General features: G+C 37.6%; 1 protein-coding gene across 4 annotated transcripts in view; it reads left to right on the forward strand.

Annotated features, from left to right (window-relative positions):
• Nucleotides 1-11,971, forward strand: part of APOO (apolipoprotein O) — a 31,357-nt gene extending 19,386 nt beyond the window's left edge. For 2 of the 4 annotated variants that reach the window (XM_010725837.3, XM_010725857.4), the window contains 3 exons: nucleotides 650-757; nucleotides 8,708-8,803; nucleotides 11,633-11,971. In XM_010725837.3, the coding sequence (XP_010724139.1) occupies nucleotides 650-757; nucleotides 8,708-8,776 (177 nt within the window). In that variant the 3' untranslated portion in view covers nucleotides 8,777-8,803; nucleotides 11,633-11,971. The other 2 variants (XM_010725845.3, XM_010725851.3) reach the window with 2 other exon arrangements.
• Nucleotides 11,972-15,376: the final 3,405 nt, after the last annotated feature.

Here is a 15,376-nt window from a genome sequence, read left to right on the forward strand (position 1 = left end):
CCCTCGTCTACCAGACGGGTTGCTAGATCATAGAAGGAGATCAGGTTGGTCAAGCAAGACCTGCCATTTGTCCTGTTACAGAATTCCCCATTGGTGTAATATAGCAAGCACTGTCTGTCTTTAGCTGTCTTCTGTTTTGAGGCTTAATAGCTAGTTATTTGTTACAGCCATCTATCAGCAAATCAAGTTTTTGTTCTGAATTGCAAATAAGAAGAAACAAGGGAACTCTCCTACTAGTCTGTCAAAACAGTGAAAATGTAAAATTGCAAAATAGTACAGAAGTGCGAATGATTTTTTTCTCTTTAAAGTGAGCATGGACGATTGAAGAAATAAGTTGTATATATTAAATATACTGAACATGTTATAACATGATAAAACACAGAATTGCTTCCATGCATCGTCATTGCACTCCCTTTTATACAGATGTATTTCATGTACTCTTCTAACAGCGCTTTCTAGCAAGTTGGCTTTTCTAACCTCCCATGTATTATTTTTCCCCCAAGATGTTAATTAAGACTTTATTCTCTGAGCTTGAACAGGAAGATGTTAAAGGTCGTGGGTTCTGGGATTTTTTTCTACATGAGCAAGAAACAAATCAATATTTCTCAGATTATTAGACTCATGCTTTCAAATATCTTTTGTTTCAAAGGTTGCTGGTACTCATCTGTATGACTGGAGTCTTCAGGGATATATTGCTGTAGAATCTCTTTGGAAGGATAATCCTAAAAAGAAGAAATCTGGGAAAAAAGGTGATAAGGTAAGAAGACTGAGAAACTTGATTTCTGGATTAGGAGAAAATCTACCAACATGTTTTCAGACAAACAAATAATTTTACCTACTCTGACTCAGCTTACATTTCTAAAGACAAAGATTTAATGTTACATTTCTAAGTTGTGGAAAAATACTAGGCTTATTTCAATTTCAGAAAGTGGTTGGAAGTTTTATTTTTGTAGTTTTATATTTCTATCATTGTTTATTTTTATTAGATCTACGTGTTATGACTGGATAGTAATGTCTGATAGGGCAGCATGCAGTGGTATCATTATGCTCGGGCAACTATTCAAATACTCCACGAAAAAGAAAACCCACAAAATTTGAAGAAAGATGCTATTTTACTTCAAATGCGCTTTGCATTCTACAAAATGCAAGGTTCAAAAGTAGTGCAGTGTGCACTAATTAGTGCAGTAAGTGATATTAGCTGACAGTTAGAATTGACTTGTGAAGAAAGGGGAACTTGTTTTCTCGATTCATTACATTATGTAATGTCTAGGTCATAATTTATAGGCTGCCTAAAGCTTCTGGAGTTAATTATCTTAATGATGTTTGTTTTTTATCTACTGCACATTTCCATTAGGCCTCAGGGGCAGGCTGTCCTTGTAGTTGTACCTCTGATATAGATGAAGAAACTAGATATATGTGGATAGCTCAGTGAATTGCAGTATAAGAGACTGAACGATTGTGCAGTTATATAAAATGTGCCTGAGGGACAGCCTGTAAGATTTTTTTCAGGGAATTTTTTTAAACTTCTAGTTAAAAATTCAACTATGTAACATAAAACATTTGAGGTTTAAAATCCACTGCTAGACTCAGTGTGTTTTTTATTCCTAATTTCTAAGCAACTGTACTATTTCTGCTGATACAAACTGCTGCCTTAGCAGCAGATTGCTTCCTTTCTCTTATTTTAATTATTTGATTTAGCATGGCAGAACTAAAATATGATTTGTAAACAATTTTGAACCAGCAGAAAGCCTTGGTGGTTCACTGTGACCTAATATGAACTGGTAACAGTTCATACTGATAAGTATGTTAACAGTTCATGCTAGGTTGATGATGATGCATGGCTTTAATGGTGGTGTTCTGGGAACAGAAACCAGAAGACCACAGCAAGATATTTGCAATCCAGAAGTCTTAAGAATTAAGTGGGATGGCCACCAAGAGAAACAGGTTGCGCAGGCAACTGCACTTGAGTGAGTTTTGGGCATTGAAGTGAGTTTCCTGTGCGGGGCTAGGCATGGGGCTGGTTCCAAACAGAATGGGTTGGACAAATGCTCATCTATCTTATCAGTTGCTGAGTCTTAGTGGAGCCATCATCAGCTGACTTTTCTTGTGAATACTCACCCTGTTTTGGCCCCTAGGCTCTTTAATTAATCCACTTGTGTTACTCTTTGAATAAGCAAGGGTTTGTTAGTCATATCGTACCTTTCCTAAAACATTGTCTGTCAAAAAATGTCTCAAAAAAATAGGCAACATAAAAGTATGTCAGAAAGGCAAACTGACTGCAGCAGTATGAATTAGCTGAGCTTCTTCTTTTATTTTGTCCTAAGATGTCAAAAGGAAACACCTGGTTGTTATTGGAAGGCAAAAACTTGTGAAGCCTTCATTGTCCTATAAGGTTTATTCAAGCACTTGCAACCTCAGCAGAAAAACAAAGAACATGCAAAGTTAGAGACCATTGAGTAAACACACTTCTTTCTCTTCCTCCTTGCCGAGTCTTTATATCATGTTCCTCAGTTTCCAGAATGTTATTTGCACAAAGGATTGAACAGTTCCCTCCTAGAGTTAATGTAACTGGTCAGGTATTGTTGATGTTAACTGTTGTCAGTTAAGTTGGTGATGAGAAAAGCCTGCTGGGCAATTTCCTTAGGTCTAAGTTGGTAAAACAGTACCAAATATATAGCTGAAAAGATATGATTTTGTTTGTTTTGTTTACTTATTAATGATAGTGTAGTGATGTTCTATGATGATGTGGTCAGCCATACCTATTAATGAAAACTTCTACTTTTTTTTGTACATACAGACTACCAGAGCACCACTAAAATTAAAGGGGAAGCCTTCCATGGAAAAACTTTCTGTCCATCTCTAATGCTCTGTGGTTATATTAATGTAAAAAGGTAGTTTTTGTCTTTATAGTTAGTGAGATCCAGAAAATCAGTACAAACTATTACATCGATAGGACTTCTACAGAAATGTCAAGAAATTCCCCATTTGCTGGATGTGTTTAAAAACTACTTGGATGTGGTGCTCAGGGACATGATTTAGGAGAGGGTTGTTAGTTAGGGTAGTATGGCTTAAGGGAAAAGACCTTAAGATCACCAAGTCCAACCTGAGCAATTCTATAATTCTATAAATATTTCTAACTATCATGTACCAAAGTTGACAAAGCATTCTGGGGTAGGTTGTAGGACAACAGGTTTTTTTTTCTACAGGTTTTTTGACAACATGGTGAAATAATCAGGTTGTTTTTGTATATATAGTCTTTCCCTCTTGATGTAGCAGGCAGCTAGGCTTCCTAACTAGGCAAATGCAAATGTTATTCTTGAATTCTTACCGTGGCAGTTGTTCCTGAAACCACGCCAGAGCAAATGATGTTACTTGTTTGTTTTTGTGACATTTGCTCTAGTGTTTCTTTGTTGCTACATAAAGGATCCTTGCAAATAATCAAACTGTATATGGGTGGCTCTTCTTGGCTTGTGTTAATTTGTTACACAGCTCATAATTTCTTTGATAGTCATAGGTACCACAGCTGTGCATAACTTCATGTTTGTGCAGCAGTAGGTCATTAAAGTAGATGTGGTATGTGGATTTCCTAAAGGTTTTATGAGGCAGTAAGCTATGCCAAACTGAGGTCACATCAACTAGGTTCTGCCAAAAAAGATGAATTCCAGGACCTTTTGCTGCAGTCTTTGAAGTGCTGACTGGAGCGCCTCTGTACACCAAGTTAATCTCTAGTTTTGAATATGTGATTTGCAGAATAGCATTCTGGTATCCTGATGCTGGTTTGTTGAAAGAAGTGGCTGTTAGATTAGAAGTGCTCAACTCAACCTATACAGGTACCATGAGTGACGATCTATGTTCACGTTTTTTATTTAAAGAAGGATGAAACATTTTCTTCAAAAAGGAGATGAGGAGTAGTTCATTAGTTCCTGTGTATGTTACCTTGATATAAAGTGGACAACTTTGCTATATCTTCCCCCAAACAGAGAAGACAGAACAAGAAATGTAACCAGCTAATTGGTAGGCCAGGTGTATGTGAAGCATTCTATCTTCTGAATATTTTTTTGCCTACTTACTTACTCACAAGAAGTGATTTCACAAACATCAGTGAAATTACTGTTAACATTTATATTACCAAGTAGTAAGCCTTCAGGGAAGGTGATAGTGAAATTGAAACCTTATTTACTTTTGTTTGCAGTTTACAGAGAATCATATCTATGACTTTATACAGTTGTTAGGAATGATGAATACTGTTTGGAACTCTTTAGAGTAGCCTTAGGCAACACCAAACTTTCATTACTGGAATTTTGCAATTATGAAGGCTCATACTCTGCATTGGCTCTGGTTAGTCTTTGTAAAGTGACTGGTCTCTTTGCCCAATAAAATCCATGCAAGATCTTCTCCTTCTACACCTTTCTTCTTGCTTTACCATTCAGGTCTAGCTGAACTGTTAAGCCTGTGAATTGCAGCTTCTTTTTTTCCCACTCTGGGATCTCTGTTTAATTCTCAATGAGTTTATCAGCTATAATATCTGCTCTTAAGTCAGAGGGCTAAAACAACTGTAATGGCTGGATGATTTTTGTGCAACAGCTTTAAGGACTGTAGCTTTATATGCAAAAGATAATAACTTCTTTACAGAAAACTGCTTAAACATCTGTATTTCAGAGCTACAGTTTAATACAGCTGACCTGTAAGTTTCTTGTCGCTCAGCTCATCTGATGATAGCTGTCATGAAATGTGGCCTTTTTTGTCCTTCCTCTTTTGTCTCCGGTTCTGCTATTTTTATCATCTGAACTGTTCTGTAAGGTTGTTAGCTCTCGTGCTGCAGTGGTTTCATCTTCAAGTGATGAAGGCCTGTGTCCTGGCACCAAGTCACTTAGACAAGGGTTTTGTTCCAGCCAGTGAGCCGAAACATACTGAAACACAGAAAAACATTTTATTCTATCAGTTAGTTCTTTCTTTGTCTTATCTTTATACCAATCAAAGAGTTAGCTTGCTCTGTTCTCAGATGTTTTGGATTCTCCCTCTTCCCCTTGATAGTGAATCAGGCACCCACTGTTTTTACTGAAATGGCTGAAATGTAGTGAAACGGAACAGCACTAGAGCTCTAGTAACATCCCCCCTTTTCAGTTTGTGTTCCTTTCTTTCTGTGCTTTTTTTCACCTTGTTCCAATCAGTAATAAGATCTTATAGAAAACTGGTTCTTTTATTTTTTCCCATGCTGTCTGTTTATGTTTCTTAAAAGAGCTTCAGAAATTCAGGGAAATTCATACAGCTTATTGTTTGAGTTTCATTCCTGGTCCAATGATAGAAACTAGCTGAAATTTAACAATACTTTCTGCATGTGCAGAAGTACATACGTATGTACGTACATACCTACACATGCTTAGTTAAGCACAGCTGTTTGAGTATCTTATTAAGCGTCAGCTGGTAACAAAGTGCTCTCAAGCCCAAAGACTGCTCAGCTTTGGGTTGCTTATTTCTTGCACTGGGATCAAGGGAGTGGTGAAAGTGGAAGTTGTGGTGTCAGTGTCTTGACTGGGTAACTTAACCATGGACATCATTAATGGTCATCATAGCAAACCTAAATCGTGTTTTGGGAGTTTTGAGTCACTTGTGGTTTAAGTATATTTTAAAACAGAGCATGAGCAGCTGACAGATTTCCTGTAAATACCAAAGATTTGTCATTGGTGACTTCTTAAGAGACAGCGACCTGAACTAAATGATAAACATCTACTTCTGACAGAAAATACTGTCTGCTGTCATATGTTCACTTCTTATTGTTAGTATCACTTGTCACTTGTTATTAGTAGTAAGAACAAACAGAGAGGAACTTGAGAAGGTTCCAGTTTTTTGGGGGCTGAATCCTTAGTTTGGGTCGTGATGAATATGAGTGTTTGAGAGATGAAAAAGGAAGAATCTACCCTACGAAAGGTTGTGCTTTTTAGAGTGACTTAAAATACAGTAATATTTTTAAAGTGCTCCCATATTTCTGAGAGAGCAAATTTCAAGCTCAACTAGAAGTATGCAACTGAGAATGTGTTGCTATTGACTGACTGGGAGAGGATGATATCTTTATCCTAAGCAACATTTGGCAAACAAAAGAGACAGAAGAAAGGGCAAATTATTAATCTGTGAGTCTAAATGCTTTGTTTTTCTTTTGTAATTGTTCTTTTCTGGGGCCAGACTCTCTTTTGCAAGCCCCACCACTCTCCCCCCCCTTTTTTTTTTTTTTTAACTAGACCAGCTTGCTTTTGAACTTTTTCTAAATATGTTAGTAAAAATGTTATAGCAATCCCTGTTTGATGTTTTCAAGCCTAGAGCTTAGATCTCAGTAAAGTCTACTTGACTTTTTTTAATCATTTTAATCATTGACTGAAACTTTATTAAAAAAAAATTATGTACAGTCACCTTACTTTCATTATTATGAATTTCAAATAATGAATTTTTTCTTTAAATCTTGTAGAATCCTAGTATTGAACACAGGAGTGCATTAGGGAGATTTGTTACAGTCATGGTGCGTTTGAAAATGTCAGTTGCATAAGAATACAAAATATTTCCGCTCCTGCTGTGGGACAGAAATCTGATGCATGAACTCCTCTGTTCACCCAGATGTGTTATGGAGTGGTTATGTTGAGCCAGAAAATAGGAAGATTTTTGACTATGTGCCTGCTTCCAATAACAAGAAGGCATTGTGCCATGGAGGAGGCTGTCTTTTGGGTCATTGACCTAACTGTGTTAGTTTGCTTCTAATTTGTTTTGGGTGTGACTTGAGGACCTTAGCACTTGGTAAAATTGTCTTTGTCGTGTGCCAGCTCAAAGGACTTCTTTTTCTGGCTACCTGTTTTAATGCTTTATCAGGCTCACTCATTACTGGTGCAGTAAGCACAGGCAGCGGATGGAGTTAAAAGGATGTATTAATTGCTATTAATTGAACAACCGTGTTTGTGTATGAGGAGTGACAGTTTAGTGGTGGTTTGACTTGAATTAAACAACTCCTGATGGATCTGGTGAAGACAAGTCCTGCTGTGAGACCTACTGATCTCATCAGCACAAATGAACTGAGCAGAATCCCTGTTTCCCTACACTTATTATTGTTTGTTGTATTGGCTTTTTTTTTTTTTCTCTTCCAGGGGCAAAAAAGCCCCAAACAAACACAAAAAAGAAAAAGCACCCTATCTGGGTATCATTTTCATTTTTACAAGTCAAAACAAGCAAGTGGAAGAACACAGAACCCTCTGTGAACAACTTATTTTTAGTTCATTTGTTCAGGATTGAGTAATCCCTGAGATGAGGCACCATGAGTCATTTTGTTCACTTTGTCAGAACGTACAAGTTCCTGTACATGAGAATTATGAACTATGTCATTGCTTTGAAATGGGTGTGTTCTGTGGATGTGACTTCATTTACTATGAAATATCCAGGATAGTGATCAAAACAGTGTTTTTTCTTTTTAAAGAAAGACTTATCTTCTAAAAGTCTTGCTAGTCGTATTTTGAGTAGGAACTGTAAGAATTATATGCATAATTGAATCTTGGTGTATTGGGTCCTTATCTCCAGCACAGCATATGAAGCATTTCATGGACTCTGTGCCTCTGCTGTGCTGTTTAGCTTGTGCTGGAGCATAAATTTTAGTGGTCCTGTATAATTGTTATGTTTTCTAGTCTCTTCCTGCTTATTTTGTTATATTTTTCCATCACATTTATTTAAGGCATATTGGTAAAAATGTCTTTTCTGAATACAAATAAAGTACAATTTAATTTTAGTGTTGAAAATGTAAAAATAACTGGGGTTGAGTGTGGCCTCCCATCATTTCATCCTTCCCCACGTTCAAAGGAGAACCAGCTTTGAAGATAGATTTAGTGGCACAGGCTTTGTCCAGTCAAGTGGTGAATATCTCCAAAGATAGGGAGGGATTCAGCAACTTCTATGGGCAACCTGTGGTGTGATTTCTTTCCCTCTTTCCTTATATCTACTACTAGAAATCTGCTGTGCTGCTCCCATGTCCTTTTGGTGTGAACCTCTGAGAAGAACCTGGTTCTTCCAAATATGTAAATGGCCATTAAATGACTGTGTATAGAAATTGGACTTCCCCTTTGTCTGGTCTTCTCGAGTCTGAAGAGGCCTAGGTCTCTCAGCCTGTTCTCCAGTGTTGTGTTCTTCATTCCTCTGTCTGTGTGGATGTCCCTTTAAGTTTTTTTCTTTTTTATTGACATCTATTTAAAACTGTAATCAAGTGACTGTTTGTTATAGCATACTTGGCAAATAGATAAACCAGATGCTGTAACAAGCCTCTCTTCATTCTTTGATTTCCATCGTTTATTTCAGAGAAAGTGTGAGAACACTCTTTCAAAGGATATGTACTAAAAGAGGCCTATTGTATAAGTTCACACAGAATTCAAAGAATGCAAAATAGCAACTACTCTGTGGGAATTCATCCTCTGTTATTAGTGCAGGCAAAAATGAGTCAATTAAAGCATCTTCTGTTGAGCTACTTGTTCTTTCAAATCCATTAATTGCTGAGCTAACTACAGGAAGACTAAAATCTCAAAACAGTTTGGGGAGGGTATCACAATGAACTAACCTCATCAATCACTTGATTTTTTGCAAGAAGTTTTTGTTCTAGCTTTTTACAAGGGCTCCTGTTCCAGCAAAAAATATTAACAGTGGCTTGCCTCAGTTGAAGTGTTGTGCCTGTTTTTCTCTCCTTAAGAGCGAAGTGGAGGGTGACAAGCCCCTGGAAATCCACACTGCTTCAAATGAAGAGCAAACCCTGAAGTAGAACACCGGATCACTTGATGTCAAACAGGTAGAGATAAAAATTGGTAACAGTATATGACCACAGCTGCAAAGTAACACAAACACTTGCAGATTGGACTTGTACGTAGTTATCATCTTCACATTGACGTAAAGGGGAAGAGAGGTAGTAAATTCAATACTGCTTGATTTTTTTTGTTGTTGTTGTTGTTTGTTTTCTTCTCCCCATCCCACTTCTGCCTCCAGTACCAAAAAACTGCTTGCCTGTGCAGGTATGAAGAAGGGGAGAGGAACCTATTCTCTGCTCTTATGTTTTCTCTAAAGTTTTGCCAGTTTCAAGGTACAGCCTCGTCTTACAGCCTGTAACAATCTGTGGTGTGCCTGACCTTTCATGTTGGTGCACTTCACTAATGAAACTTTCTTCCTCAGTTGGGAACCATAGTGCAGGAAGTGGAGGCAATGTTTCAGTGCTCTGAGCCAGAAGCTGAAGTTGAGACTCCAGTTCTGTTTTAGGCTGCTTTCTAAACTGCGACAAGTCCTGTGATTGTTACAGTTTTCTAGAAAGAAAGAAAACAAAACAAAAGACAAAAACACAACTCCTAACTTTTAAAGGTAGTTCTAGTTCATAGAAGAGAAATAGCTGGGTGTTTAAGGCCTGTTATCACTAATGATTATGTAATTGGACATCATTTAGGACAACATATTAGATTATCTTCTCACACAGAAGATATTAAGGATGTCTTTTTTTTTAACATGTTTTTTAGTTGCCCGTCTTATATTACTTCCACATTATGTTAAAGAGTTATTTTTCATCAGGTTTCTAGCATTGCTGGGATTTCTTTTTTTTTTTTTTTTACTCAGTGTTCTGTTTACTAGTAAAATTCTTTTATTTTTTTCCTAGCTACCAACTGTCTAAATAGAGCTCAGGTTTAGAAAACTCCGCCAGTTTTTATTCCATGCATCATCACCAGTCTCAAACACTATGCAGAGTGCACACATCTGCTGAACAAGTGTTCTACTTCTACAGCTTTAACAGCAAAACTAGTTTTTAATGTTGTGCTTCCATTAATAAATATTTAATTGCTATAGCTAGTTCTCAAAAGGGCGAGATACTTTGAGTAGCTGATTTACTGAAGTTTTCCTTCAGACACAAGAATTAGTTTTCTATCAGAATATGAAGTCTCTCAATGTGCTTTCTACTATCTTATATGACAGCCACATAAAAATAAAAAAAAAAAATCTTGTTTTGAGTAAGATATTCAGGAAAAGTAAGAGGAAGGAAAGCTGCTCTGAAATTCACTAACACATTGTGCTGCTTTTTTAGTTAGGACAGTGTTAATAAGTGATAAAAAGCTAGGAAAGCTTAATTTTTGTATATTTATGGGATACTGTCCCAAGGTTCAATTAAAACAGAAACCCATAAATAGATCTTATTTTCTTTAGCATATGAGCATAATTTCTGCCCAGTCTTTACTCACTTTCTGGGACATCAGTACTTGTGCTTATGGCAAGTTTTCTTTTGAAGAAGAACTTGAAGGAAAAAAAGAAAAAAGTAGGAGGAAAAGCTGTCAGGAAGACTTATACTAAAGCTATCCAAAACCTTTATCCTCATATATATGATTATATCATACATAATATGTGTACTCACGCTGTATAAGCAGAGTAAATTTTGAGGCATGCTTTTTTTTTTTTTTAACAGTTGCTGCCTCGGATGCTCTATTGTCTTGCTAGAGTTAAGATTGCTCATGTGTTTAAAGTATTTGGGTGCTGCTGGTTTTGAAATCTGCTTGCTTTGCCACATGTTGTTTCTGCATAAATACAACTACTAGAGTTTTGACCTAGAGCAACCAAATGATGGAATTTCAATTCAGTCTCAATTTTCAGCTGTTCTGTGGGGGTGGCAATTTGTTACTTCTGCTTGAAATCAAATCTGATTATTTAACTCCATACTCAAGTCCAGCTGTTTTGTTGGATTTGGATGGTCCCAAACGTTGGAGAACACTGCTGTGATCTTTGAAAAGATGAGTTTGTTTATTCTGAATGAGATCAGTCCTGAAAGTCTCGCTGTATATTAAACTGTTGGCAATACTCCTAGTTGAATCTGGTTACAAAGCAAATGTGGTCTCATTTTCCTTATAAGGGTTTGTCACAGCATGGGTCTTTGAATTTTGACTGATCAGCCAGGGACAAAATTGCTTTGGCTTGGAAGCAGTAACATGTTTCTCCGTTCCAAAAAAACCCAGCAGCATTGCACTTCAGTGTGTGTTTGTAGTTAGCAGTTATATGTGAACTACAACCCAAACCACATCCATCCCATCATGGGAGAGACAAGCTTTAATTTTATCTGGTGGTTGTGCTGGTGAATGTTATGGAGGTGACAAGAGTTTGTGTTTTTCCATGGCATCTGTCACTTTTAACCTGTTCAGGTTCTATTTTTATCTAATTCTATTTGTTCCAATTAAATTACCCTAGGTTTACACCAGAGTAAATCAGATTAGAGAAAGTACACCCGATGGGAATGAAATAGAATTCCATTTGAGAATGCTGATTTATTACAAAAGATGCCAGTTGATGCTTTGTTGCTATGAAATATTCTTTCTCTTTTGTATTTCCATACAGCATAGCTATAGGAACCAAGGAACTTGATGATCCTTGAGGTTCCTTCCAACCTAAGCCATTCTATGATTAGTGCTGTCATGTCAGAAATATGATTACTTAAATCCCTACACAAGATGTTAATAGTGAGAGTGTTCATCAAATAGATTTTGATCAGCTTTCAACATCAAAGAAAAAAATATAAATGCATTTTGACAATTAAAAGAAAAGGCCTACAATATCGTAATTGTTTTTTTTTTTTTCTTCACCCTTGTTTCAATATCAGTTGTGCCCTTCTTTTGACTTCAGGCGAATAAAAATATAGATAGAAGCAACGATTTCCTAGGAAAAAGAGGATAACCATCGGAATCCATTTTGATTTTGAATGTGACTAATCTGCCTTCTGCCTCAGGAAAGACTGCCAGTGTGCTGCTTGGGCTTCTGGAATGGCATTTGTGAAAGGACACTGTATTTTGGGTCAATCTTGAGACCTTGTCCTCTGTTCTGCAGTGGGAGTTAAGTCTGCCATGCCTGTCCTGTTGCAGGATCAGCACTGCAAGTAGCAAGTCTCAAAATTCCTCAGTCTTGTTATTTATGTATAAAATAAAATTCCTATTACATAAAATGGTTATGAATTCTTTTCCTGTGTTCTTTAAGCTCTTATATTTGACCTTGGTATAATCTAGAAAGGGTTCTTAAGATGCTATTGACAATGCCAGTACATCTAACAGTGAGGGAAAAAAAGCTTGAAGTAGCACAGTGTTTTGGTTGACATTAGGTAATGGAATTATGCATTACAGCAACTACAATGAATCTTGTGTTTTGTCTGAGTCTCCCTCTCCTTTCTATACAAATCTTCTGCTTCACCAGTGCCAGTGGGAGGTATGTAATGAAGCATCTGTGAATTCCTGTCTAGTAGACGGGTGGGAATGGAGCTGTTAATGTTTGTTCTTGTTTTTGCTTGAATGCACAGCTCAATGGGAATGAGAATATTGTGGTGGTGAGAACCAGCTATAGAATAACTTGTCTGTTTCCTCATTCTGGGCTAGGGAAGGGGAAAAAAAGCGAAGCAAAGGGAAATACAAGAAGATTTTGAAATCTTTTCACAATAAAACCATTTTTCACAATAAAATCATTTGTTGCCATTTTCAGGAATGTTTCCCTTGATGATGCTTCAGGAGATACTAATAGACAGTCAGTTGTGATGCTTGTAATCCAGGCAGCTCATAACACTTGAAGTTCTGTGGGTGAATCTTAAATATTCCTAAATTAATCATCAGTGAATATGAAGGCAGGATGAAACTAAACAAGTGCCTGTAAGATGAATTCTGGAAGAAAAAGACATTTAAAGGATTTAAATGTTTTAAAATATCTTTGTAATTACTTTGTAATTACTTGCTGCATTGTTCCAGCTGATTGTATTCCACAGACTTCCACAGAGGAAATACAGATGAACTTTGGCAGTGCTAATGCCAGTCTGTGTGGGCATTATAAAACAGGCAAATTCTTTGATACAGGACATAAGGCATGTAGTTGCCTCAGGCAGAAAATAGTATCTCAGAATGTTCAGCAAAATGTTTTTATGAATGTCTTAGGCTGGTAAATAATTGAACATGTTGTGTTAAAAAAAAAAAAAAATCCCAGGTTAACTAAGTATAGTGATTCAAATGCTTTTCATTTAGGTGCATGTTTATTTTGCCTGTTTACACTGCTGCTTAGAAATATCCCCAAACAATAGGCTGCAAATGCTTTTATCTAGCAGGAAAAGGCTGCCTTCAGCCACCTGCATACTGAGATGAGGAGATGGTTTCAAAATTGGAACAAGATGTCCCTAACTGGAATCCTTACCTCTTCTAGCAATGATTTTTTACAAGTACAGAAAAATAATGTTGCATGCTTGCGAGAGTGCAAGAGGCATTCAACTCACTTGGCACTCTCCTCATGAGGAACAGGAGAGCAGCTGGCTGTTGTTTGATATATGTATACATATACAGATGCTGTCGCCTCTTTTTTGCATGTGTTATCTTTTGCCAGACTTCACTTGTGAGTATTACAATATGAGATGAAAGTAGTATATTCCCCTCCCAAGTTTCACATCAGCAATTTGATCAACCTTCCATCCTAAGCCTTTTGACTTGGTAACTGGAGCCTGTTAAATGAGGAAACTGTCCTCATCTTAGCACCCTCAGTCGCAGTGTCAGCAAATTTACTAGGGATGGATTGCAATGCTGCCTCTTAAAAACACGATCTTTAAGTTCTGCAGCTTGTGGAGATGAGATGATCTGGTTATCCAATTCAGCCGTTGGTCTGGGATGGAAATTCCTATATGTAGTTTCTTTTGTCTGAGTAAATGTGGATAACGCAGCCTCTCATTTTGCCAGAAGTATGTTGTTAGCTGACTAATCCTGCTAGCCCATGTAAGTGGAAAACCTTGTAGCCTTGAATAATATCACACTATTTTGATATTTCAGTATTTTCTGAAAGAAAAATAGTTGGCTCATTGCTCTGACTGCAGAAGGCCCCCAGTATGAATTTATCAGCAGTATTTTGAAACCTTCCTTGTTGTAGCTGTAGCTGTCACTACTGAAGAGAGTTACAATTCTTCAGTGTGAGAAAGCAAGATTGAGAAAGCAGGAGTTGGTACTTTAGAGCTGGAGAAGTGGCTTGCTACAGCTCTGTTTATTAGCCCTGGCAGAAAAAAAATTGTATGAATACTTTTTCCTTTTCTAATTTGTTACTGTTATTTCCATACCCTCCTATAAACTACAAGCTCCTTTTAAAGCCAGTTTTAATATAATAATCTGCTGTTAGGAGAGAGTATTTCAGTTCTTCAGGCTTGCCAGAGGAGTCCACATACTTTCCCACTGGGCATTTCTGAATGTAGCATCTCAGAGCAGGATCAACTTTTGCACCTGGGTGGCCTGGCAGCTGCCTGGGTCAGCAGCCCTATGTAGTGTTTTTGGCAGGTAAGAAAGCTGCTTGTTTATGAAGAAAACCTTTGATAGCAATATCGTAACTACAAAGCAGAAGAGGAGATATCTCTTAGCAGAAAAAAAAAAAAGTCTTGTGTAACAACATCCTGTCCTTCTGCATCTGGGCAATCAGCTGATTCTAGTTTTTCTTGACTGTGTATTGTTCTTGATGTGTCAGGAGCTGACTGCTTTCTCAAGGCCTCTCTGAAAGCAGTGTTGGTGTATTGATGCAATTGTATCGTTTTCTCCCATTCCATGTCAGTGATGTTCATTGTTGGTCATCTTGTTAAAGACCAGTGCCTGATTTGGACTTTCATCTTGTTATCTTGATGTTATGGATTCCACCAGAATGCTGCTCTTACTACCACATTTTCACCTGGTGCTACTGGTAGCTGTTGGCATTGGGCTTGAAAGCTGGAGAAATCAAAGGTGGACTCACAGGTGGTTATCAGTCTTCTTCCCCTACAAATGGATTTTTTTTACAGTGCCTGCTCCAGGCCAAGCTGTCAGGCTCTTTTGACTTCTGCAGACCTTTTGTGTGCCGACACCTGAAACAAGGTGGGTATGTGAAGCATATTCAGCTGCAGCAGGTGAGCTTGGTGTGATGCTCCATCTCGAGACCCAGATACCAAGGGATGATCTTGATAAATGGTGAGGTCCTGGGGGCACGGGCTGACAAAATTTTGGTGGGTATTTTGTTTTTTTTTGGGTCTGTAAAGTGGGAGGCTGCCCCTAGGTGACTTGTTAGTATGTTCCCAGGAGCAGCCGTGCAGCAGTCTGAGCTGCACACAAAAAGGATCCCAACATTCAGGTCTCTGCCCACTGTAAAGACAGTGAAGGTCTGGAAACTATGTTTATATTATGTTTATACTATGAATATAGGAACTGCATAAGCCTCAGGAGTTTAATGTGAAAGGGACTAAAGCTAGAGGATGTACTTTACTTGTAGTCTGAATGCTGAAGTTAGTAACAGAGCCACAGAAAATAGCAAGGTGGGTAAGGTGGGTCGTTTGCTATTGTGCACTGTGTGGCAGAGGGCAGTTGCTCCAGAAGACTCT

This window comes from Meleagris gallopavo, chromosome 1 (genome assembly GCF_905368555.1).
Source record: "Meleagris gallopavo chromosome 1, MGAL_WU_HG_1.1, whole genome shotgun sequence".
NCBI lineage: Eukaryota > Metazoa > Chordata > Aves > Galliformes > Phasianidae > Meleagris > Meleagris gallopavo.